The 24681-nt window shown below is 44.8% G+C and overlaps 1 protein-coding gene across 2 annotated transcripts in view; it reads left to right on the forward strand.

Annotated features, from left to right (window-relative positions):
• Nucleotides 1-24681, forward strand: part of RAPGEF3 (Rap guanine nucleotide exchange factor 3) — a 72758-nt gene that overhangs the window by 26792 nt on the left and 21285 nt on the right. For both annotated transcript variants that reach the window (XM_048491599.1, XM_048491600.1), the window contains 15 exons: nucleotides 1830-1883; nucleotides 3053-3159; nucleotides 5718-5839; nucleotides 7723-7885; nucleotides 9278-9362; nucleotides 10992-11052; nucleotides 11907-11983; nucleotides 14019-14165; nucleotides 15008-15123; nucleotides 15956-16044; nucleotides 16929-17007; nucleotides 18472-18622; nucleotides 20643-20725; nucleotides 23339-23381; nucleotides 24254-24335. In XM_048491599.1, coding sequence (XP_048347556.1) covers nucleotides 1830-1883; nucleotides 3053-3159; nucleotides 5718-5839; nucleotides 7723-7885; nucleotides 9278-9362; nucleotides 10992-11052; nucleotides 11907-11983; nucleotides 14019-14165; nucleotides 15008-15123; nucleotides 15956-16044; nucleotides 16929-17007; nucleotides 18472-18622; nucleotides 20643-20725; nucleotides 23339-23381; nucleotides 24254-24335 — 1459 coding nt within the window. The remainder of the gene's footprint in view (nucleotides 1-1829; nucleotides 1884-3052; nucleotides 3160-5717; nucleotides 5840-7722; nucleotides 7886-9277; nucleotides 9363-10991; nucleotides 11053-11906; nucleotides 11984-14018; nucleotides 14166-15007; nucleotides 15124-15955; nucleotides 16045-16928; nucleotides 17008-18471; nucleotides 18623-20642; nucleotides 20726-23338; nucleotides 23382-24253; nucleotides 24336-24681) is intronic.

The raw sequence follows: 24681 nt of genomic DNA on the forward strand, positions 1-24681 counted from the left end.
TTGCCATAAATCAGATGTGCTTTGATAGAAAAAAAGGCTTCACTGAGTTAAAAAGAATATACTAGGATTGCAGTTTTAAACTCTGTCCCCTCATTATGGGAAGACGCTCTCATGCTGTCAGTTCATGCTACCTGCTGCATCTCCCTGGCAAAATGTAGATGAAAAAAAATGTGTGCATGAGATGTGATATAATTGTATTATCATTTCTCCATTCACCACAACAAGTAGTTGGTGAAGGAGAGATGGGGAATCTCTCAGCATTGCTCATGGTTTTTAAATGCTCATTGCCAGGGAGACACAGGCTGGTGAGGGCACACCTCTCCTGTAATGTGCAGAATCAGGCCCTAAGTACACAACAGTGTTCTTCTCTGGAGAAGTTTCTGTTTTGCCTTAGGCCCCAAGTCACTACTCAAACATCTGTGATTGGATTTCCTCAGCCTTTTTTCAGAGAACATAGCAACTGCGAAAGGACACTTATTTTCTTGTCAGAGCACTGCTTGTGGCACAACTGTTATGTGCTCTGTCTATGTGGCTTCCTGACATTTGGTAGTATACCAGAGTGGTAGAGCTGTTATTGTACTGTCAGGACTCAAAAGAGCTGTGTTCAAATGTATAGTCATGAAGCACACTGGGTGATCTTGGGCAAGTCAATGGCCATTTCTGCAGAAGTTATTGAAAATGTTTTCGATCTCTCCCATTTGTTTACATTCATCTTCTTCAAAACAATTCCTGGCCGCCATTTTGTGGACATTCAATTAAAACAAAAATCTGTGAATCTGATGCTACAAAGCTTTAAAGTTTTGTGGTGCGATTCTCTAGGGGTCGTGTTTTCGACGCTATGGAGATACGACCCCCAAAAATTAAAAGAAAAACCTGATGAAAATACAGTGCGAGACGGCTGGTGCGAGCTCAGAAAATGGTGCTGACTGCCAACAAGGAAGTCCAGGAGGTGTGCGAAACATCTTAAAGACCTATGCACAGCAAATGAAATTGTTTTCAAAACATTTTCAGAAAAGGAATTGCTAGGGAACAGGATGTAAATAAAATGTTTTGAGGCTGGAAGTAAAATGTTTTGCCCAAAAACTATGCGGAACTTTTCAGAGGAAACATTTTATTTTCTACCTGAAAACGTTTTATTTTGGTTGTGCAGAAAGGGCCATTCTGTCAGGATGCTTTGTGGGTGCTGGGGCTGCTTGGCACTTTGGGCTTTTGGGGGGAATGGGAATTTTGCTCACTGTCTGTTTCCATTTCATTTCTTACAGCTTCTACCACCAGGTGCTGGCCAAGGTCAGCTCCAACGAACTTTTGCTCTTATCAAACTGTTCACATATTTAACAGTCTGTTCACATGGGGAGGGGGGGAGTGCTTCTTCACTTCTTAATACTGCTGTTTACGTGTGGAAAAGTCAATTTTGGCTTTTCCAAGCTGTCCTCTGAATGTATGAATAAACCTCTGTTCTCTACAAGGTGTTGTTTCAATCATTGAGGATCTGACACATTCTCTCTCACACACCTAGCCTGTATCGCTGGGGTCTTATGAGGATAAAGCGGCAAAGGGGGAAATCCTTTATGGTACCATGAGCTCCTTGGAGGAATGGTGGGATAAACATTGATGTCTGATAGTGTTGGTATTTGGTCTCACTTATGCCAACCAGTCAGTCTGATGTCTCTAGATCCCTAAACTTAACCAAATCCTTTCTTCTGAGAGTCATTTCCTTTTCCTGAAGGATGCTGCTGCTGTGCTGCATTGCACTGGGAAAATGCAAAAGACAGTTCCTTCCTCATTTTGTAAACTGACTAAAGGAGTTTCCTTGTTCTTTCCACTTCCAGACCCCTCTTCCGGACAGTGAATCAGCACTGGTGTCTAGCCATGACCAAAAGCAGGTAAACATCCCATGGGGGTTTTCTTGGAGGAGGACATGTACAATGTTAGAATGAAGGTTATTTGTGGCCTTTTGTTGTCACATTAGGAGAGCCAGTATGGTGTAGTGGTTAAAGTATTGGATTAGGATCTGGGAAACCCAGGTCTGGATCCGCACTCCGCCAGGGAATCTTGCTGGGTGACCTCAGACCACACTGGCATACACTGTCTGTCTTGACCTTGGCAAGTTTTTGGGTAGGAGACCTCCAATGTCGTGATATCACTTCTAGTTGAATAACCAGAACTTGTGTCACTGTTGTTTTGAGTGAGTACCAGAGCTGCCAGCAATGCAGTGACCCAGTTACCCTTCTGGAAGTGACATCATGACATTGGCCAATGCTATTCTAGCCCCCACATCCCCCCCCCCTCTGTTGCTTACCAGGCCATGGGCAAGTAACAGCGATGGGAGTTGGCCTGCCCCCACATGGTAAATGGCAGTCGTACCCCCAACACATATATTGAAGAACTTGTATGTATGGTGTATTATTGTGCAAACTACCCTAAATTAGACAGGTTAGTACCTCCTTTCTCTTCTTTCTCTTCCCAAATTAGTTATTGTTGTGTTGTTTGTTTAAACTGGGCCACTCTCAGACAAGGCAGGGGTTTTTGGCATCTTACGGATTCAGAATTTTGGCATCCTTTGGCCTCAGGAAAGCAGAATTTTGAGTTTGGAAACTTAAAGGAGATCCTGAGAAAATAATGCGAACCATAAAATCCCAGTTGGCACTGAGCTATTACTTTCCATGGTGCCCCAAAATGCTGACCCCCCTACCCTTTCTCATTTCTACCTTTGTATTCTCCATTTCCTCTTCTCCTGGATATTCCTTGCTGTTTGCCCTCTTCCTTCCCCCACCATCACCTTAATTTGACCAGCTTACCATTATGTTTTCAAGACTCTATCTGAAATTTTTAATAGAACTGAGGGTTTTAAGTATAATTTTACATGTAATGTTTTAAAATTGTTAAATTTGTGAGCCTTACCTTGGTCGGGAAATGACAGAATAAAAATCAAATAAATACATGTATTTCTGTACTTCATTCTCAGTAGGGTTTCCTCAGGTGGACGAACTATTGAGGCCAAAAATCTCTTGCCCCAACCAGTAAAGCTGTTCTTTCATTCTTGTTTCCCAAGGTATCATCAAACAGAATTCAGAAGGCGGGGAGGCTTCTTGGCTCACACTTAGTAACCATGTACCCGGACCTGATCTGTGATCACAAGCACCACCTCAGGCTTTACAGGTGCGTCTAGGCCTTGCCTGGCTTTTATATTGAAGGTTTAGAATCAGCTTTCTACAAGCAACCTGTGTGGACTCTTTGGTTTTCTTTGCTGTCTCTCTGGTGATACAGTTGAAGTTGCCCCTAAAATTCTGTCCCAATCAAAATTTGAAGCAAAGAATATATGTTCCTCCACAAATGAAATGACTAAGGGATTTCAAGGGAATCCAAACATTTCTAGAAAGCTGGTAAGATTTCTCCATCTTCAGGTTTTTCCTGAATTGAAATTCAAAAGGAACGGAACAGTTCTTTCTCAGTAAAATGACCGAGGCATGCCATCCCTCACTCCCTCCCCTCCCTTGCATGCCTCCCCTCCCCTCCCTTCCCTTCCCCTCCCTCCGCTAGGGTGGGTGGGCCATGTCCAGATGCCAGGCCCCCTCCCCTTCCCTTCCCTCCCTTGCATGCCACCTCTTGTGAACTCTGTAGGATCAGTGTAGATCTCTGTCTTATAGAGGTGGATCTTTATCCAGGGCAATGACTTTTCAGGGTAATAAGCATAAGCATAAGCATTTTATTGTCATTGTGCACACACAACGAAATTTACAGCAGCATTCCTCGATGCACACAATTTCAGACTCATACCCCATCCTCACTTTCCCCTTCCTCCACCCATCCCTACACAGCCCCAAACACATCAACATGAAGCCGCAGAGTTTAGCATAGCCACAGCTCTAGAGTAGAAGCTGTCTCTAAGCCTCTTTGTCCTAGTTTTGATAGACCTGTATCGTCTGCCGGATGGTAACAGTTCAAAAAGAGAGTGTGCTGGATGAGACGGGTCTCTCAGAATATTTTGGGCTTTTTTTAGGCTTTGGGAATTGTAGAGTTCTTCCAAGGAGGGGAGAGGGCAGCCGATAATCCTCTGTGCAGTAGTGATCACCCTTTGGAGCGCCTTCCTATCTGCCACTGTGCAACTGGAGAACCATACACAGATGCAGTAGGTTAAGACACTCTCTATAGCACAGCGGTAAAAGGACACCAGGAGTTTTCCATCCAGTTGTTGTTTCCTTAAAAGTCTCAGATAGTACAGTCTTTGCTGGGCCTTCTTAACCACTGCGGCAGTCTGTATGCCCCAGGTCAGGTCCTCTTTAATCATGACGCCCAGAAATTTAAAACTAGCCACCCGCTCTACTTGATCTCCATTTATAGTCAAGGGCTGAATTTCTGAGCTATTCCTTCTATAGTCCACTATAAGCTCCTTTGTCTTGTTAGTATTAAGAACCAGGTTATTTTCCCTGCACCATGAGAGCAGACGGTCCACCTCACTCCGATAGGCAGACTCATCCCCTCCAGAGATGAGCCCCACCACCGTTGTGTCATCGGCAAATTTGATAATGGTGTTACTATGATAGACAGGAGTACAATCATATGTATAAAGGGTGAACAATAAAGGACTCAACACACAGCTCTGTGGAGTTCCCGTATTTAAAGTAAGAACTGAGGAAACCCGATTTCCCAGTCTAACCCTCTGGGAACGTCCAGACAAGAAGTCCCTAATCCACAAACAGATTGAATGTGAGAGTCCAAGATCCACAAGTTTTGTCACCAGTCTTTGTAGTAAGATTGTATTAAATGCGGAACGGACTGTAAAAAGCTAGTGGGATCAAACCTGGGATCTTCTGCACGGACAGCAGATGTTCAGTTCCTCCCCCTTTGCATGAGGCTAGAAATAACTTTTTTTGAATGGTGCTTTTCCTGGATCTTGGTCAAAAAAAATCTGTCTCTTGCTTGCCTATGGCCATACCATCGTAGGCACACCTGATATTGATCTGATCTTGGAAGCTGAGCAGGATCAGGCCTAGTTAGTACTTGGATGGGACGCCGCATGGGAATTTGGAGTTCTGCAGGTGTTTGCCTTGGGATGGGGCAGTTCCTCAGAGCATTTGCTTGGCATGCAGAAGGTCCTAGGTTCAGGGACAGAGCGAGGGGGGAAAGCGCCCGGTGCACTAGTGCGTCCTCTGCCCCTGCCATGCCCCCAGAATGTCCTCACCACACCCCCACAGGGGTGTGCGCCCGGTGTGTCACGCACCCCCTACCCCCGCCCCCTTGGAGCTGCAGCTCTGCCTAGGTTCAATCCCTGGCATCTCTGGTTAATGAATCTGGCAGCAGGTGAGGTGAAAGACTTCTGCCTGATGCCCTGGACAGCTGCTGCCAGTCTGGGTAGGCAGCACTGACTGATATGGACCTGGCCTGATTAAGTATAAGACAGCTTCATGGACGGGGGTTGGATTTGATGGTCCTTGTGGGTCTCTTCCAGCTCGATGACTCTATGATTCTATGAATTCTGCATGGCTCCCAAAGCTGCACAGGGTCTGCCCCGGTGAATGTGGGCCTGGGAAAATGTGTATCTCAGATAACCTGTAATTGTACTCTACAGATTCCTGGTAGAAGCTGAATCTTGCTCCTCTCAACGAAAGGGAGAAAGTCATTCCTTTAAAACTCTCTTTCCTCTGAAGTTTGGCATGGGCTCACCCAGGTCTCCGGTATGGCTGTGAACCCTTCCTCTTATCTCTTTTTTCTCCCAGGCAGTGTTGTTCTGGGAGGGAACTGGTGGATGCCCTGCTCAGCGCGGGACTCTCAGTTCAGACTCGTAGCCAAGCCCTTGGGCTCTGCCAGGTGCTGATGGATGAAGGAGTCCTTGCTCATGGTGAGATGGCATGTCACAGTCATTTGAGGGCACAGTGCCCTCAAACAGGGTCTCCTAAGCCAACGCTCCCTTATGCATAGTGGATCTCATTAAGCTTGGCTTCAGGCTGAAAGGGTAGCTTGACTTCTGAAGCTTGTATGTAGTTAGCCCAGCCTCCCAACTGTGAGGTCATAGGAGACTGCTGACATATGCTTGATGATGTCATAAATAATATTTTCCTTGCTGAGGCTAATCTTCAGAGTGATCCTGGTTGTCAACCCGAAGCCAGCTTGAACTGCTCTTTCTAAACGAGAATTTGTTTGGAAAGATCTTGTGAGAGAGGCAGCCACTATTCACGTTTTTACAGATGGGCAACTGAGCCAGCTGGGACAATTTTGACTTATTCAGGCTGCAAATCCTCAGCCAAAATGGTGAAGGGTCTGGAATCCATGCCCTATGAGGAGAGATTTAGGGAGCTGGGTATGTTTAGTTTGGTGAAGAGAAGGTTAAGAGGTGACATGATAGCCATGTTTAGATACTTGAAGGGTTAGGGTCATGTTGGTGAGGGAGCAAGCTTGTTTTCTGCTGCTCCAGAGACTGGGACCAGGAGTAATGGGTTCAAGGTGAAGGAAAAGAGATTCCACCTAGACATCAGGAAAAACTTCCTGACAATAAGGGCTGTTGGACAGTGGAATGCACTACCTCAGAGTGTGGTGGAGTCTCCTTCTTTGGAGGTTTTTAAACAGAGGCTGAAGATATGTCAGGAGTGCTTTAATTGTGTGTTTCTGCATTGCAGCGGGTTGGACTCGATGGCCCTTGGAGTCTCTTCCAACTCTATCATTCCATGATTCTCCCTACATGCTTTTTGCTTTGCCTTTGGGGATGATCCATACGTTATTCTCAAGTCACAGTTGCTTCCCTTTACCCCTTGTGCCCAGTTTAGGATCAGCCTTAAGACAGCCAGTGTGGTGTAGTGGTTAGAGTGTCAGGTTAGGAACTGGGAGACCCAGATTCAAATCCTTACTCTGCCATGGAAACTGACTGGGTGAATTTTGATCAGCCACACATACTGTCAACCGTTAGTGGTGTAGTGGATAAGAGTGTCCCCCTAATATGTGAGATGCTCAGATTTGAATCACCCATCTGTTGTGCAACCTTATTGGTTGGCCTTGGGACAGTCACACTCTGGCTGTTTCCACAAAAGTCACCTAAAACGTTTTTTAAATGCTTTAGATCCCCCTAGATAACATTTTTTGTTCACACTCACCCCCTTGAAATGATTCCTGGCCTCCATTTTTTGTTTTTCCCTGTTGATAAATTGGTGCTTCTGATTCCCTAAACCTTTTGTAGTTGATGCTATGCAGATTAAGCCCCCCAAAATCTCAAAAATGCTCTGAAATCCGAAAACAGTACAAGAAACTTCTGCAAACCAGGAGTGACCTCCTTGAAGGGTATCTGGGTCCCTTTTTGGATCTCTTTGGGCCTTTCCCCACTCTCGTCGTTCCCCTCTATGAAGGCGCCGTTAAGAAGAACGCCTGGGATGCCGCGCGCTGAGGGGCGGCTGCGCTGTCGCTGCCCCTGTCGTGGGGAGTGACGAGGAACCCCGCGCTACTCTCCTCAAGTAGCGCGGGGCCAAAGGTAAGTGGGGAAAGGCCCTTTCTTGATTATTTTCACCACTTTCTCCAGAACCATGCCATCTCCTGCTTTGCTCTTTCCTTTACTATCAAGATGGCTGGTTGCCTAGTTCAGGAGTAAAGCTAGGCTTTGACAGAGTACATCGTGATGGATATCAAAATGGACAGGTTGCAACTGGCTGTTCACATCTGCCCAGCAAGAATGACAGAGAATAAACCTCCATTTTGCCTGTTTCTTTCATTCTGCATTCATCTATCTCCCCTTTGCAGTACGGCAAGAGAGCTATTTCCAAGACCGCGATTCCCAGTTTTTCCGCTTTGTCGCTCTGGAGCCAAGTGCCGGGGACCACAATGGGGAGGAGCTACTGGAGGCACTGGCATTGCTCTCTCAGTTGGGCCCTACTACCTTGCTGACCACCATCTTGCGCAAACCGTAACCGAAAGAAGCAGCAAGTTGCAAGGCCTGTTTGGGCATAGGCGGAGCCATTTGTATTCTGCTTGTTAGGGGCTTACTCTTGTGTCCCTTGAAATCATAGTTGTCTTTCTGTTTCTGAAAAGTGGCTTTCCAGTCCATGTCTAGTATGCAAAGAAATTGAGAAGACCTGGCAAGGGGCGAGTAATCAGTTAGATAGGGCTGTGAGGTTAGAGACTCTTTTGTTCTTTTGTGTCACCACTTGTCTGTCTTTAGACTGATGAAGAGAGTTTGGATTTTTACTCCACCTTTCTCTCCTGTAAGGAGACTCAAGTTGGCTTACAAGCTCCCTTCCTCTCCCCACACCAGACACCTTGTGAGGTAGGTGGAGCTGAGAGAGTTCCATATAACCAGCCTAAGGTCAACCAGCAGGAATATAGGAGTGCGGAAACACATTTGGTTCACCAGATAATCCTCTGCCACTCAGGTGCAGGAGTGGGGGATCAAACCCGGTTCTCCAGATTAGAATCCACCTGCTCTTAACCATTACATCACATTGGCTCTCTTAGGTCTAATTTCCTCCTTCTTCTCAGAAGTTCGGTTTCCCCCTTCTTCCTTCGCTAGCAAGGTAGCTGCAAGTAATTTCCATCTACCAGCTTTTCCTATATGAAATGTAGCTCTCTAATAAAAATTTATCTTTATCTTTTAATTAGTGATCCTGCCACTTCCCTGCTCATTTAGAACATAAATCTAAGCACTGTGCAGAGCTGATTTGTATCAGGATCATGGTATATAGGGTGGTGGGGCTTAAGCCTTCCTCCCCATGCTCTTTCCTCTGGAGTAAACAGCCCTGGGCCAGTGCTTTAGTGCATGTTCACACTTTTGAGAATTAAGTTCTGTTCATTAACCTCTCAGAGCATGTCTGTTTGAAGGACAGGATTGTTTTGTATCAGTGGCAGCTCTGGTTTTAATGATTGTTGGTGGTTTTAATGGTTTTGCAATGTGATTTTTACTGTGTGCCTTTTAATTTGCTAGCTGCCTTGGTGGCCCTCGTGAAAGCAGAAAAGCGGGATATAAATTAGCAGATTCAAGGATCTTATGATTCCAAGTGGTTTCATGATGCTTAGCAGAGCTGCATACTATTAATGTGTGTGCCAGAAATTGCACCAAAATTTAGCAAGGGTATTCTTTACTGACACAGACTTTAGCAGTATGTTGCACAGTTGTTTTCTCCCTTTCCTCTCCCATAGCAGGGAGAATTTGTAATTTGTACAATGTTGAAATAACAGCCTGGATTTCAGTGGCCTTGCACAAATCTTAGGGAAGAGGATGGAGAGTGGAGCTGGTAAAGGGGTGGGATGGATTGGGGAGAGGGATCAGTATGCATGCTTCACACCAGCCTTTCTCTTCCAGCCCTGGCCACTGCACCGATGAGGAGCTTGCACTGATATTTGAGGAGCTTCTGCACATCAATGCTGTCGCCCATCTCTCCAATTCAGTAAGTGACAAGCAACTCCTTTGACCATTCCTTTTGAGACCTCTTTCCCCATCCATCGGGCACTGCTACATGTGTGCGATTCACTCCTACCAGTTTCCCGCCATTCTGCTGGTCGCTCTGAGTTTGCCTGTGGGTGTAAAGCAGCATCAAGTTGCAGCCAACTCATGGCAAATCCTCGGGGGTTTTCAAGGGAAGAGATGACCAGAGGTGGTTTGCCATTGCCTTCCTCTGTGTAGCAACCCTCAGCTTCCTTGATGGTCTCCCATCTAAGTACTAACGAGGGGCAATGCTGCTTAGCTTCCAAGATCTGATGAGATTGAGCTAGCCTGGGCCATTCAGGTCAAAGCAAGAGACATTCAGAGGTGGTTTGCCATTGCCTGCCTCTCTGTCATACCCTTGGTATTACTTGGAGATCTTCTATCCAAATACTTGCTAGGGTTGTTATATGGAGAGGATAGCTCAATGGACTGTGCATGTGTTTTTGTATGCAACAGATACCAGCTTTGATTCTCAATATCAGCATTAAAGGATTTCTGGTACCAGTTGATGCAGAAATCCAGAAAAGAAGGTATTTACCTGCCAATAGCTACTCAAAATAGCTACTCAAAACTGCATTGTCACTGAAAGAGAAAATCCTAACTGCAAGAGAAAATGCATATATTTAGAAGACATTCCTTTCTCCTTTAAAACACTAATAATAAAGTGTGGAACCTGATCTTGAATAGTGGAAGCTGAAGGGTTAAACATTCTGTCCTTTCCTTGTACTGCCCCAAGGCAAACTGAGGTTTTGTGAACCTGCCATTTGCATTTTACAAATAGAAATGGACTCATGATTTTCATCTTGTCTGACCTCACTAGACCAGTCCTAAAGCCCTGCCGAATTCCCCTGGAAACCTCCTGCACTAATCTGTGCTATCAAATGTAGCTTGTTTCTGAAAGCAGAAGCTTCATGTTTAGCTGTGCATATCCTTCATGAGCCTTTCTTGGATGGCCCAGGCTAGCCTGATCTTGTCAGATCCCAGAAGCTAAGCAGTCTCAAGCCTGATGAGTACTGAGATGGGAGATCACCAAGGAATATCTGGGTCACTATGCAGAGGCAGGCTGTAAGGCTGGACACACTCAAACAAAGCAGCTTAAAAAGGAAGAACTTTATTGATTTATGTTGCCCTAGGTACAGAGTGCTGGAACTGAGGATTCTTGTCCTCAGTTCCAGTATTTAAACTATTTATAAAAAACAGATAGCAATCAATCAGCTTTTCCCCTCCTCCCAGATCCTGGTCTCCCATTGGTTCTGAAGCTCCAGTGGGATGTAGCTTCTCAGTTTGTTTTCCCGCTCTTTTCCCAAAAAGGTGGGAACCAGTGCATGCTGGGAGTTGCAGTCCTGACAGCAGGCAATGGCAAACAACCTCTGTGTCTTGCTTTGAATAGACATAAGTCAGCTGCAACTTGATGGCCCTTTACTCTCAGATTCTTCGTGAAACTTATTCTCTCAGTGTGTCGTATGCAAGACTTGCTTTACACTGCCCACTTTAATCTCCCAGGCTACATTCTACCTTGTTTCACTTACCCATGAGTGGTCCAGCTACATAAGCAATGCACCATGCTCTCTTTCTCTCTCTCTCATGACAGGTAAAAAGGGAACTGGCTGCTGTGCTACTATTTGAGTCCCACACAAAGGCTGGAACTGTGTGTAAGTAACCAGCAGGCAATGCTTTGTCTATTGGTGACCTATATCCCCCTTGGCATTTTACAGTTCAATCCAGAGTGGGCCTTTATCGTCCTCCCACATTCTATGCTGAAGGGCCAATTTGTGGAACTTTGATATGGCGTGGCATGTAGTCCAGGTGAATTGGCTCCTTTGGAATGTGGCTGGTTTTCTGTTGTGTTGTTGCACCATCACACTCTGACTAGAACTTCTTGCATTGCATAAAAGGCCAGCTCCTGATGATACAGTCACTTGGTATTTACATAAAACATGGCTCAGGTGTACCACCATGTCAACCCATACAGTAGCAGCTTATGCTGCAGAGCTGGTTATTGTACCCTGTGGTCTCTTTTGCTCAGCCCTTGAACTGAGGCCATTTACACACTTGCTTTGAGCGTACCTTCTCTTCAGGTTTGGTTCTCAGTTACACATGTGTTTTCCCCTCTTTGAAACTCACCATACACTCAGAGCAGAGAATCCCTGTGGTTTCCAAGGGCATTCAGGGACATATAAATAGTATGCCTCAATTGAAAAATATTAATTGATTTGTTTTCTTTTATTGTGTCTTTTAAAACACAGGGGGCTCTGGAAGATGGAGGGGTGGGGAGATGACTATGAGAAGGCAGTGTATTGTGCAAATTGGATCCATCCAAATAGCTCGCTTAATTGGCTCCTTGCTCATGTTATGCGGGATATGAGCTGAACCTGTGGGTGGTCAGGTGTGCCTCCTTACATGTATTTGCATGATCCATGTTCCTTTTCTGTATCACTTGATTCTAGGTTTGCCTATGTTAGAAATGTTGATTCCAATACAATAATGGTACATATTTCTTTCACAGTGTTCAGCCAAGGGGACAAAGGCACTTCTTGGTATATCATCTGGAAGGGATCTGTCAATGTTGTCACACATGACAAGGTGCGTGTTACCTGTGCGAGTTATCTTCTCCCTCATTGAAAGGGCTAGGCCTGGGGTTAAATCCAGAAGCTTTAGGCCAGGGATTTCAATACTGCTGATCAGCCCCGGGGGAATCTATTTGTTTAAACACTTGAGAGCCAGTGAGATGTGATAGTTGAAGTGTTGGACAAAGATTTGGAAATCAAAGGCCTGAATCCCACTCTGCCGTGGAAGCCTGCTGGATGATCTCGGGCCAGTCACACATTTGCATCCTAACCTACCTTACAAGATTGTTGTGAGGATAAAATGAAAGAGAGGAGAACTTTGTAAATCACTCTGGGTCCTTATTGGGGAGAAATTTAGGATATAAATAAAGTAAAATAAAAATAAATAAACTTGTTGGGAACTAGGAAAGGTGTTTGCGGGTGCCATGGCACCCACAGGCACCACGCTGAGGACCCCTGATTTAAATATTTCCTGTTGTATGAACAGTGAGGGCCGGTGTAGCGACTAGAGCTGAGGTAGGCACTCCCACCATGGATTCCAAACAGAGGCCCACCAGCCTATCTTTCTTGGTGGTGCACATCAAGGCTGGTTCCTCACCCAAGCAACTGAGGCAAGCTCCTGATAAGCTGGCAGTGCCACTAGGAGCAGTAGTGTGGGAAAGAGCAACAAGCACCTCTTATTCTGTTATTGCCTTCTGGATCCAGGCAAGCACAAGCTGGATCTAGCATGAAGCCCTCAGGCACCATCAATCCTATTGTGGCTCTGCTTTCTCTTAGTATGTCTGGCCCCTTTCTTCTTCCCTGTCCCTTTGATGGCTTTCACACGAACATCACCACAGGTAGACAGATGGTGCTTTTTTCCTCCATCTCCGTCATCAAACTCACTGGGCCAGTCGACATCCTTCGGCCTACTTCAAAGGGCTGTGGTGAGGAAGAAGCATTGTTGTGAAGATGAAAGAGGAGTATTTGTGTCATGGCTGCCTGCTAGAGCCTGGTTTACATACGGTTTAGGCCTACCTTTAGGCTATTTGGGAAATTTAGAAAAGTGAGTGACTTTCTCTCAGGAGGATATGCCACTCCAGCGAGCTTGTCAGGTGACTTTAGCCTAGATGTTTTATTTAAACTCCAACTGAGCAAGCGTATTTTTGAACCACTATTTCACTTTTCAAAAAGCATACAGCAATCATATTCATTGCATCACATACAAATATAATTAGGGCTTACGTCAATTAAGGAGCAAGAGCTAGTGTGGTTTAGTAGATGGTGGACTCTAATCTGGAGAACTGGGTTCGATTCTCCACTCTTCCACAAGAAGCCTGCTGGGTGACCTTGGGCCGGTCACAGTTCTCTCAGATCTCTCTCAGCCCTCATGGAGGCAGGCAATGGCAAGCCACTGCCGAACATCTCTTGTCTTGAAAACTCTACAGGGTTACCCTAAACCAGCTGTGACTTCATGGCAAAATTACACAAATTAAGAAGCATAGTAATAATCCCAGGTATTATCAGCAACTGGCCCCAAGATCGGTAACTCTACTGTGAGTAGGTTAAACTGAAAAAGAGTGACTAGCCCAAGGTTACCCAGTGAGGTTCCAGGTCAGAGTGGGGATTCAAACCTGAATCTCCCTGATTCTAGACCAAGGTTTCCAAACGGTTTTGAGCTTGTGGGCACATGTGGAATTCTGACACGGCATGGTGGACACAGCAACAAAATGGCTGCCACAAAATAGCTGTTGCAGGAGGCAGAGCTAGCCACAAAATTATTGCCATAGCAACTTCATTAACACAGTACAGATCCTTGTGCTCTGATGGCACTGCTGCCAATGCACCATTTTTAAAAACCAGCACAGCCAATCAATTCTCCAGTAGCCAATCAGAATCCTGGCTGGGCAAAAGCTCTACCTGGCCATACCTACTTCCTAAAAACACAGGGCGGGCACCAGAAAAGGTCTTGGTGGGCACCATTGCACCCACAGGCCCCACATTTCTAGACTGATATTCCAACGACTACAATATCCTGGCTGTCTTTAATGCACGGTGTATTCCATCTGTAGGGCTTAGTGTCCACCCTGCACGAGGGCGATGACTTTGGGCAGCTGGCGCTGGTGAATGATGCCCCCCGTGCAGCCACCATTATCCTCCGAGAGGACAACTGCCATTTCCTGCGTGTGAACAAACGGGATTTCAATCGTATCCTCAAGGTGGGCCTGGGAGCGGGTCAGGTGGGAGAGCCCTTCTGTTCTGAGGTGATGCACAGCTCCCAGGAGGCTTTGACTTGGTGAGGGTGCTTGGCAAAAGTAGTAAGAACCTGAGCATGTGGAGCCAAGTATCTTGGTATTTACATAATTCAGAAATATTTATGAGGTCTTTCTGGCCATTTTATGTGGACATTCCTTTTGGGAAAGCAAAGGGAGCTACAAAGAGGATAGTTTCCATGTGGAAGCAGCTGTGGAGGCAGAGAAGGCTTAATAAAGTTCCCATGAATTTGAGGTTGTGTCCACAATGTCCTATTCAAGTTGAGAACCTTATTTGTTATACTTTACACTGTCCATTGTATGCTACGCTAGATTTTAAACTGCTTGAAGTCATGGTAAATTCTTCTTCTTCTTCTTCTTCTTCTTCTTCTTCTTCTTCTTCTTCTTCTTCTTCTTCTTCTTCTTCTTCTTCTTCTTCTTCTTCTTCTTCTTCTTCTTCTTCTTCTTCTTCTTCTTCTTCTTCTTCTTCTTCTTCTTCTTCTTCTTCTTCTTCTTCTTCTTCTTCTTCTTCTTCTTCTTCTTTTTCTTTTTTTTTTTTCTTCTTCTTCTTCTCCTTCTCCTCCTCCTCTTCCTCCTCTTCCTCCTCCTCCTCCTCCTCCTCCTTCTTCTTCTTCTTCTTGTCATGGTTTTACGGCCCATGGCCAAGGTACTAAATAAACTCATACGGTCCATAAGGAATAAATTTGAGAATTTCTGCCTTACACTAACACCTGTTGGATAGCATTGGCAGGTTGGGCTGGTCCTTGACTGCATGCCCAATTAACCACAGTCTTTGCTTTCCTTCCTAGGATGTTGAAGCCAACACCCTACGACTGAAAGAGCATCGAAAGGTGGTGCTTGTTCTGGAGAAGAATTCACTAGGGGATAGCTCCAGTCACCTTCCTGGGACTCCAGGGAGCAGTAGGTACAGCGGTTTGTCACCATCACCTTCCTGCTCCCTTCTGGAGGCAGATGTAGCTTCTCTCACTGTTGCATGCATTGTAAGAGAGAAATCTTCAGCAGGCTTACTTCCAAGTAATTCCTCTATTTTTCAATGGGGTTAATTCTTAGGAAAGCATCCTTAGGATTACGCTTTAAGAGTTCTGTCCTTGCAGGTGGCTGTGTCCATCATCCAGTCTGCTGTAGTATTTTTTTTTACAGGTTGCTATACAGGCCTGCCTCTGAATGCCCGCTAAAATGTTTTCTTCAGAGAGCTCCTCTGTGCAAACAGTTCTGGTATTGATAATTAGTGTTAATCACCATGCTTGTTTTGCCCACAGGTACACTGCATCATATGTTTTGTAGTCTTTTGTAGGCCATGTGTGCTTACTGATGGAGTGTGTGTATGCACAGCTGCAATATACTGCTCTTGTGAGCAAAACAGACATTCATGTGATTGACATTAATTGCCTGGATGGCAGACTACAAAACCCATTATTTAGTAGGGCTGTGTGAGGATAAAAAGATAGGGAGGCAGTTGAGACCTGCAATTCTGAACTGAGCAGCTGTAAACATCAGAAGTGCAAATGAGATGTCTGAAACTTTGTAGGGCATTCACATTATTTCATGGTAATCTAACTTGGGAAATGGACTTTGACATAAGATGTCTTCAGAGAGCTTCCTATATGACAAATTGTATATTCAGGCAGTCAATGTCAGACAATGATAGAGGATTCCAAAGCTTTCCTAAGAGGTACCACTCAGATGCATTTCTCTGTTAGTCATGTGACATATCCATGCCTTGGTCTCCACCTCAGATACACAGTTATGGCTGGGACCCCTGAAAAGATTCTTGATTATCTGCTGGAAACTATGAGTCCAGACTCGACACTCTCTGACCCTATAGGTAAGTATAGGGTTTAAAGGGTGGAGTTGGGGGGCAACATAGAAGAGTCTTTGGTCAGGTGGAGCTGGGGGGTGGAGCCAGCTGTATAAAGTTGGAGCCAGTGGCGTACCTGCAATGGGGATATCTAGGGACAATTGCCCCGGGCGCGCCCCATTGAATCATGTGGAGGGGCAGAAAAATTGCCTGTCACACTGCTGCCCGAGAAGCAGACCTCGGCCTACCCCTCGGGAAGCAGACAACCTGGCCACTGCGCAAGAGCCAGGCAGAGGGGATGGCCACGGCGCTAGAGCCGGCTGTGCAACTGCACTCCCTCTGCCCGGCTCTAACGCTGCGGCCAGCCAGTCCTCTCACAGCCACCCTCTCGCCAAAGATCTACAGCAGGTAAGTGGGGCATGGGGGATGTGAGGGTGGTGCTGTGGGGGGGCAATGGGGGGCGGAAAACTCAGAGTCCGCCCCGGCCTCTTGTTGACCAAACTACACCTCTGGTTGGAGTTAATCAACCTGGCTGCTCAGTTTGATCCTGGGCTCAGCGTGACTTAGATTGAGCTTTAAATTGCAAGCTCGAAGCCTGAAATTTAAAGCTGGACCCAGCTAAGCCAAGCCCAGCATTGAACAGGCCTGCCCCTCTCCAAACTGCATATAGAGTTTGGGGCGGGGTAAGCCCATGATGGCTGACTCAGCGTTCAACTGTGCCCCTGCTCCATGTGGAGTTCGGGCAGGAATGCAGTTGTAAGGGGGAGAGCCTCAGCAATGCACCCCCCATGTGACCTGCACAAGTGGCACCCAGGGCTACAGCCCCGTTGCGCCCCTCCTTGTTGCATTACTGCCCATTTATCCTATGTTGAAATTCTTGTTTTGCAACAATTTCTCAACTTGCTTTGCAGATACCCTCCTTGGAGACTTTCTGTTGACACACAACGTGTTCATGCCTACACCACAGCTGTGCAGAATTTTGCTTGAACAATATCCTTCACTGCTTAGATTCTGACCTGATAGCATTCAAGTCAACAGCAAGTTGGATTTAAGTTGCTTGTTCCAGAGGGCTGCTAGCAATTGCCATTAGAACACTCCTTCTGTGACTGGATGCATGAGCTCATGAGAACAAGAGCCGATTGGACTAAGGGCCCATCTAGTCTTGCATCCTGTTTCAGAACTATTCTGTAAATAATAAATGGTGGGTGGAAGGGCGTGTTCTTCAGGGGCCAGGTTTTGCCAGAGCATTACAGTTACCAGCCTCCAGGTGGATCCTGGAGTTCTTCTGGAATTAGAACTGATCTCCTGACCAGAGAGATCAGTTCCTGTGAAGGATGTGACAACTTTGAAGGGCATACCCTATGTCTATGACATCACATTCTTACTGAACTCCTTCCCTACTCCCAACTTCGCCCTTCCAGGCTCTGTTCCCAAATCTCCAGGAATTTCCTACTATGGAGTCAGCATCTTTTATTATTTATTTATTTATTTATTTATTTATTTATTTATTTATTTATTATTAAACTTATATACCGCCCTCCCCCGGTGGATGTCGATTCTTATATTACAGAATATAATATAATATATAATATAATATATAATATATATAATCGCCCACTTTAAGGTGGATGTCGATTCTCATATTACAGAAATCTTAAATCATGTATGCATACCTTCTGTGGACATCCCTAATATGAAGAAAATATTATTGTCACAATAGCATGGATGTACATTGTAATTTGCTTATTACCCATCTCCTTCTAGCTCCCATTGGAAACAATGGGGGATGGGGCACCCCTTTTGGAAGTCCATATGGCACAGTAATAATGTTCTTTCAGAGGTGATGGATTGGAGGTTCATCATCCCCTGCCAGCATGATGCTGACAGGGGATGATGGAAGCTGTAGTCCATCACATCTGGAGGGCCGCGAGTCTGACTCCTAAGCAAGTCCTGTTAATACTTATTTTGTGCTTCCTGGGAGTTGCAGACTTCTGAAATCCTAATTCTTTGCTGAGTGTCCCTTTGGGCCCCCTGAACCAAACCACACCAAACCTGGGTGGTATCATCAGGAGAGTCTCCTGAAAACTCCCTGAAATTCTGGTGCTGCTAGCCTAAAAACTGTGCCCCCTGCAGGCCAGCAACTGAAAAAACACTAAAAATACAAAAAACACAAATGAACCTGAATTTTTGGCGCCCCCAAAGGGGGTGCCCGGGGACATTTGTCTCCCCAATGTCCCATTGCAGATACACCACTGGCTGTGGAGCTGCGTGGCACCTGCCTACTAGCGTGTTCTTCTCTACACCAGTATCCTTCACTGATGCACTCCTTCGTTTGCTTTTGAACTGGATTGCCCAGAAACCAGTTTGAAAAATACCATGCAGTGTTGGTCTCTGTCTGCCTGTTGCCTCTATGGCAACTTCGCAACTCTCTGTGTCTCCTTGACTAATGCTCACCTTCCATTCTGAGCCTTCTGATGGCACCGAACATGATAAGGCTGCCTATGCCCTGAACAAAAGGCGGAAGATCCTTTGGCTGGTGAACCAGTGGCTGATGCTTTATGGACGCTTGCTACAGGCAGAATCCAGCGCCTTGGCTTTCTTGCAGGTATTAGGGTGGGGGGTCAGATAGCAAATATAAGGAACAGCATGACACCCATAGGAAAAAAAAGATAATTGTGGGGTCCTCAGTTAAAACAACATTGAAAGTGATGCTGTTTTGGGGTGGATTCTCCCACATCCTGAAACAGCATCACTTTCAATGTCCTTATGTACCAATCCTAGTATTATTGGTAGATAACTGAGCAATATGTAAGTACATAGACTATCAACTTAATAATGTAACAAACATGTTTGTATAGCCTAGAATGTAGAATTTAGATTCAACTCCAGTATCACCTTAGAGACCAACAAGATTTTCAGGGTGTAAGCTTTCATGAGTCTAAGGTTTGATGTTGACCTCTAAGATACAACTGGACTATAATCTAGCTCTTCTAATTCAGACCAACACAGCTGCCCTTTGAAACAATGCACAATCCAATGACAAATTATTTGATTAGAGTAGACCCTCACCATTCTTAGATTTGTAATTTTGCTTTTTCACAGTTTAGTGTCCAGTTATCTGATACAATTTGTAGTTGGCTTTTAGTACTATGACACTATCATAGTAATCATTGCATTGCTATATTTTGCAGGAAATTGGTTGTTCTGTTACCAGGAGGCAGCCAGGAGCATGCCTCTGAGCATTTGTGGGTTTTGACAGGAGCAGGTCCCTCAGAAGGGGCAGGGAGTGTCCTGGAATTCAGTTGTAGAATTCGCTGCCAGAGGATGTAGTGAGGGGCCCTGACATGTATGTCTTTAAGACAGTATATGACAGATTAATGGAGGATAGGTCCATCAGTGGTTACCTAGCCATTGTGATGAAAGGGAACCACAACCATGGTTATTAAAGGGAACCATAATAGCCAAAGGCTTTGAATATTGGTTCCAGGAGACAACATTGCTTTGCTTTGGTTCCAGGAGGCAACATTTGGTTCTAGGAGGCAACATTTGCTTTGAATATTGGTTCCAGGAGGCAACATTGCTTTGCTTTGGTTCCAGGAGGCAACATTTGGTTCCAGGAGGCAACATTTGCTTTGAATATTGGTTCCAGGAGGCAACATTAGGGGAAGGCCTTGGCCTATGTACCTTGTTTATTGCACTCTCCAGGTCAGCTGTGTAAAATAGGATGCTGGACTAGATGGACCACAGGTCTACCCCCACAGGGCTCTTCTGATATTCTAATTACTGCTAAATGCCAAATCATTAGATAGGCAAACTGGCTTCCTATTTCACTCTGCCACTGTTCTGAAAGTGTAAAGTTGTGCAGGAGCAACCTTGTTTGAGTCCTGTGGGGATATAAATTTAATGAATAAACAAATAAAATACTGACCCAGGCCTAGGCAATATACTCTAGTATGTTGATCCTGGGTCCTCAGGATTTTATCCCCTCCTCCACCCCATGCTCTTGATCACTAGGTGTGCAATAGATACCCATGAAGTGAAGTAGAGAGTAGAAGCCAGTTTAAATAAAGTTTATTTGTTTACAACTTTTATGACCTATGACAGCCCTCAAGCCACCCATTTACCACATCATACCATTAAAACACTAGAAGCATGCATTGTAAAAACACACCTCCTTCAAAAGACAGCAATACCACCTTGATTGCCTGCCAGTGGGAGTCAATATATTTTCAGCTTCACATGTGCCCTTGATGAAAAAGCCAGCTGAAAAAGGAGTTTTACATATGCTTTTCAAATGATTGTGAAATTGCTTTCCTGGGGCCATACACTACAAATGCGGTGAACCCAGCTACAGGGTTTCACAGGCTTGCTTTTAAATTCTAAATACTTCTTTTAAATTACCCCTCTTCTCCTATGTTCTTGGAGTTACTCTGTGTATATGTGAGTGGATGGGTGTGGCTCCACCTGCCACAGCAGCCATTTTGTGGTTGTCTTTTGTGGCAGCCATTTTGCTTTTGCATCCTCCACCCTATGTCAGAATTCCAACTGTGCCCACAGATTTAGGAAGATTACCTTCCTAAATAGCTACCATAATAAAGTGATTATGTTGGACCAATCTCTTCCAGAGTCTGTCAGAACGTGCAGCCCAGGACACTCGTTTGGGTCCCATTCTGAAAGATCAGCTTCAGGATCATCGAAGGAACCGAATGTGAGTCTTCTGCACTATCGCAGGTTGTTTGTGAATGGAGGAGGGAGATTTGGCCATGCATACGAAGGTCAGGCAAAGATGGAGGCTTTTGTATGGCAGATCTTAATGTCTAACAATATAGCAAGAAAAGGTGTAGCAAAAAATGTCAAACAATATCACAGACCTACTCACTACAGCTACAGGCAACAATCATGACAGCCAATAAAGGTGCAAGATTTAACAAAGTATCAAAAAATAAAGTGAACATGTGCACATAGTTACGCTGAAGTGGAAGCATACAAAATAGACAAATTCTCTAAGGTAAATACAATTAGTGCATGTAATACAGTCCACTGAGTTGAAATCAGCCTGTTCAGGGACAGCAATACTGATGTAATCCTTAAGTTGGAAGCACAACAAGGTGTCTTGTAATCACCTGTTTTGTGGCCTGCCCACTTTGTCAGTAACCTGCTATATTGGAAAATCCATTTCAAGTATATTATTCTGGATGTTTGTGCATTTCCTAGCATCTCTCAATGTACCTGGGCTAAGCTTAAGATTTCCACATCAGTTGCTTTGCAGATCTTAATGTCTACCCATTACAGATACATATGCCTATGAAGGACCCTCCCAGCCTCGTTCCCAAAACTTTTAGTAAAAATTTGGAAATATACGGATTAGCTGTCAGGTGTTCTTGTGCCCTTTGACTGCGAATGTAAAAATATCATCTGCCCATCTTTCAATAAATTACTTTTTACATGGATGCTGACTGTATTCTTGAAATGTTTAGCATACAAAGACTCAAAGGGTATTCTGCATTTTTTTTAACATGCCGGTGATTTCTGTGCAGGAACTAGTTTCAAAAAGTGACGTGGCCCTTGGCAACTATGTGGTGCAGCATTGCACTAAACAGAGGCCTTGGGGATAGGATGGGATATAAATCCAACATAAATAAACAAACTGTAGTATGTGGCTGTTACTCCTTTGACATGAGTCATTTAGCCAGTATATCTGCAGGCATCATACAGGCCATATGTTCTTAGCTTGGTAGCATAATGCGATTTAAGACCGCAGTGGTTAACTACAGGAAGCCTGAGGAGGATGAGTTGGTTAGAAGGCATGGGGCACCTCCCCTTCCATACACGGTCATGTCCTTTGTCTAAGTATTTTGGTTCAGGAAAGTCCAGCTTTACAGGATGAAGAACCTGGTAGATGTGCTTTAATGAGGAGATCATGAGATTTCCTGGAGCCTTATTTCCTGATAGAAGCAAACTCTGTTTTGAGCTGGTTTTGACCTGGCCAATGCTGCCTCCCAGGTGAAGGTGTTTAGTGTCTCAAACTGAAAAGGGAATATAAGAGCCCTTTTGGTTGTGAGGCACTCATCCCATGAATGATTCAATGACTGTTCCTAAAGATTGCATATGAAACCATCTGAATCAAAATCTTGTTTTCTGAATGGAGGTGTAGCTGTGTCATTTCACGCATCTATCCTAAAACAAGGAACAGTGAAGAAGGGCAGATATCATGGCCACTATGGCCCACCAGTTGCCCTTCCCCAGTCTAGATTATGTGATTTGGGGTTGGGTTTTAGGGTTGCCAACTATGACTGGTTACTTGGCAAGAGAAATTGGGAACAGGGATGAACTCTTCGACATAGTGCTGTTGTGTGATGTCACTTCTGGTACAAAACAGGAAGTGCCATCCTTGTGCCAAGGCAACACCCTGGAATTTGCCCAGTTTGTGTGAATCCTAGGGCATTGCCGCACCCATTGATGTCACTTGTGGTTTTGTGCTTGAAGTGATGTTGCACACTAGCACAGCGGTGAGGAGTTTGTCACATTTTTCCTTTACTGACCTTTCAAGCAGTAGAAGTTGGGGGGCTAGAACAGAAGGTTGGTTTTAACATCCCTCTAGCCTCTTTCAGTCCTCTTATTTATAATAATTCTTCTGCTTCAGAACACATTTCTCAAATATCTGCATGAGGTGCAGAATTGTAAACTGCAGTACTGCAGTCAAAACTCTACTCGTGACCAGAGTTCGATCCCGACAGAAGTAAGGTTTAGGTAGCTGGCTCAAGGTTGGCTCAGCCTTCCATCTTTCTGAAATTGGTAAAATGAGTATCCAGCTTGCTGGGGGTAAAGTGTAGGTGACTGGGGATGGATATGGCTAACCACCCCATAAAGTTTGCCTAGTAAACACCAGTGATGTGATGTCTTGATGACCTGGTGCTTGCCCAGGGAACTGCTTTAAGATTATCTCTGTGCTGGTCAAATCACCGTAACTATGGTTAGAGTTCATCAAACCAGGATCTGAAACTGGCTTGTTAAGTGAGGGTAGTCTTATCTATGGTTATGTGTGATGTTTGAATGCAAATATCCTGGTTACATCTTAGTTTCTTGTTGTCTTCCTAGACCACATAGGGAAGGCAATGAAACCAACGCTTACTAAGGCAAACCAGGATTTGACTGCTTATCTATGAGATTAAACCTGCTTTCACAATCTGTCCATTTAGTTAACATAATCCTTGGTTTTGCATGATGACTACCCTGAGTTTGTATGGCTACTAACAGTCTGAATAGTTGTTTAAGATCTAGAACAACAGGCTCCTGACAACTATTTTCTGTCCCTGAATAGGTTGGAAAATGGCAGCAGCAATACCATGTCTGCAAAACTTCAGGTATTCGCCAAGTCTTAACTGAGAGACCTACAATTTTCTTACTGCTATTCCCAGAGCCATGCAGGTTGCAATGAAATGTGCAAAGTGAAGATATTTGTTTAATTTTCCACAAAGCAGTTTGTTTCTATAGGTTGGCCCCCATTTGGGATATTTTTGGGGAATGTGACAGTAGTATAAGGAAGAACTTAGCAAGGCAAGTGTTCCAGAAGGCCTGGGTTCTGTAACTAGAATAAAATATTTAAATGAAGGATCTCAGTATGAATATGTTTCCTTTGCCAAATGTATTGTTTCCAGTCATTGTGCGGAAAAGCTCTGAAGTTCTACCCTGGCCATTAGAAATCCTGCTCGCCTTGTCACTATTCTAGCTTCTGAGGTTTCTCCAGGTTTTGCCTTACAATTTGCAAGCCTGCAAATTTATTAATTCAACACTTGAATTTACAAAAAGCAATGAAAAACTTTCGGCGTTGAACTCTGTTACCCAGTACCAATTTCCTAGCTTGCGCAGTGCTACAGAGGAAATATCTGATGGCATCAAGGTGTCAGACAAGGATGTATTTTACATCAATCTATTTGCATAACGTATCATGAGGAAAGCTGGATTAGATTTAGATGAAGGTGAAATGAAAATTGGAGGAAGAAACATTAGCAGTTTGAGATATACTGATGACATCACATTAATGGCAGAAAACAGTGAAGACTTGGCATTACTACTAGGGGAGGGTGGGTGGGGGAATTCACTGGTATTTTTCAGGTTAAATAGACCCAGAAATTTTTGAAAAACTTGATAAAAAGCCAAAATTCCATCCCCCTCCCCCCAAAAAGCTGATATTCCCCTTTTGAAGCCCACAGTTTAAAGCTGGACTCATTCCTAGGTACGAAATGCTGTGGACTGGTTTGCCAGCCAGGAGGAACCATTTCTGAACAGCAGCTACACCATCCGGGCCCAGGACAAAAGTAAGTGTAATTGTTTCCACTTGCTGCTTGCTTTGTGGTCTGTACCCAAGATAAATCTCTAAAATATCTGCAAACCACAGGCCGTGTCAAGGATTTGGCTAACTGGCTACTGCTGCTGCCGTTCTTTATTGTGTAAAGAGTAATCAAGTCACAGCTGACCTATGGCAACCCAGTAGGGTTTTCAAGGCAAGAGTCACACAGAGGTGGTTTGCCATTGCTTTCCAGTAGCAACCCTAATGTTCCTTGGTGGTCTTCTATCCAAGCGCTAGCCAGGATGAACCTGGCTTAGCTTTGCTATCTGATGAGATCAGGCTAGACTGGGCCATCCTGGACAGGGCCTGTTTTT

Source organism: Sphaerodactylus townsendi, linkage group LG03 (genome assembly GCF_021028975.2).
Source record: "Sphaerodactylus townsendi isolate TG3544 linkage group LG03, MPM_Stown_v2.3, whole genome shotgun sequence".
NCBI classification, from domain to species: Eukaryota; Metazoa; Chordata; class Lepidosauria; order Squamata; family Sphaerodactylidae; genus Sphaerodactylus; species Sphaerodactylus townsendi.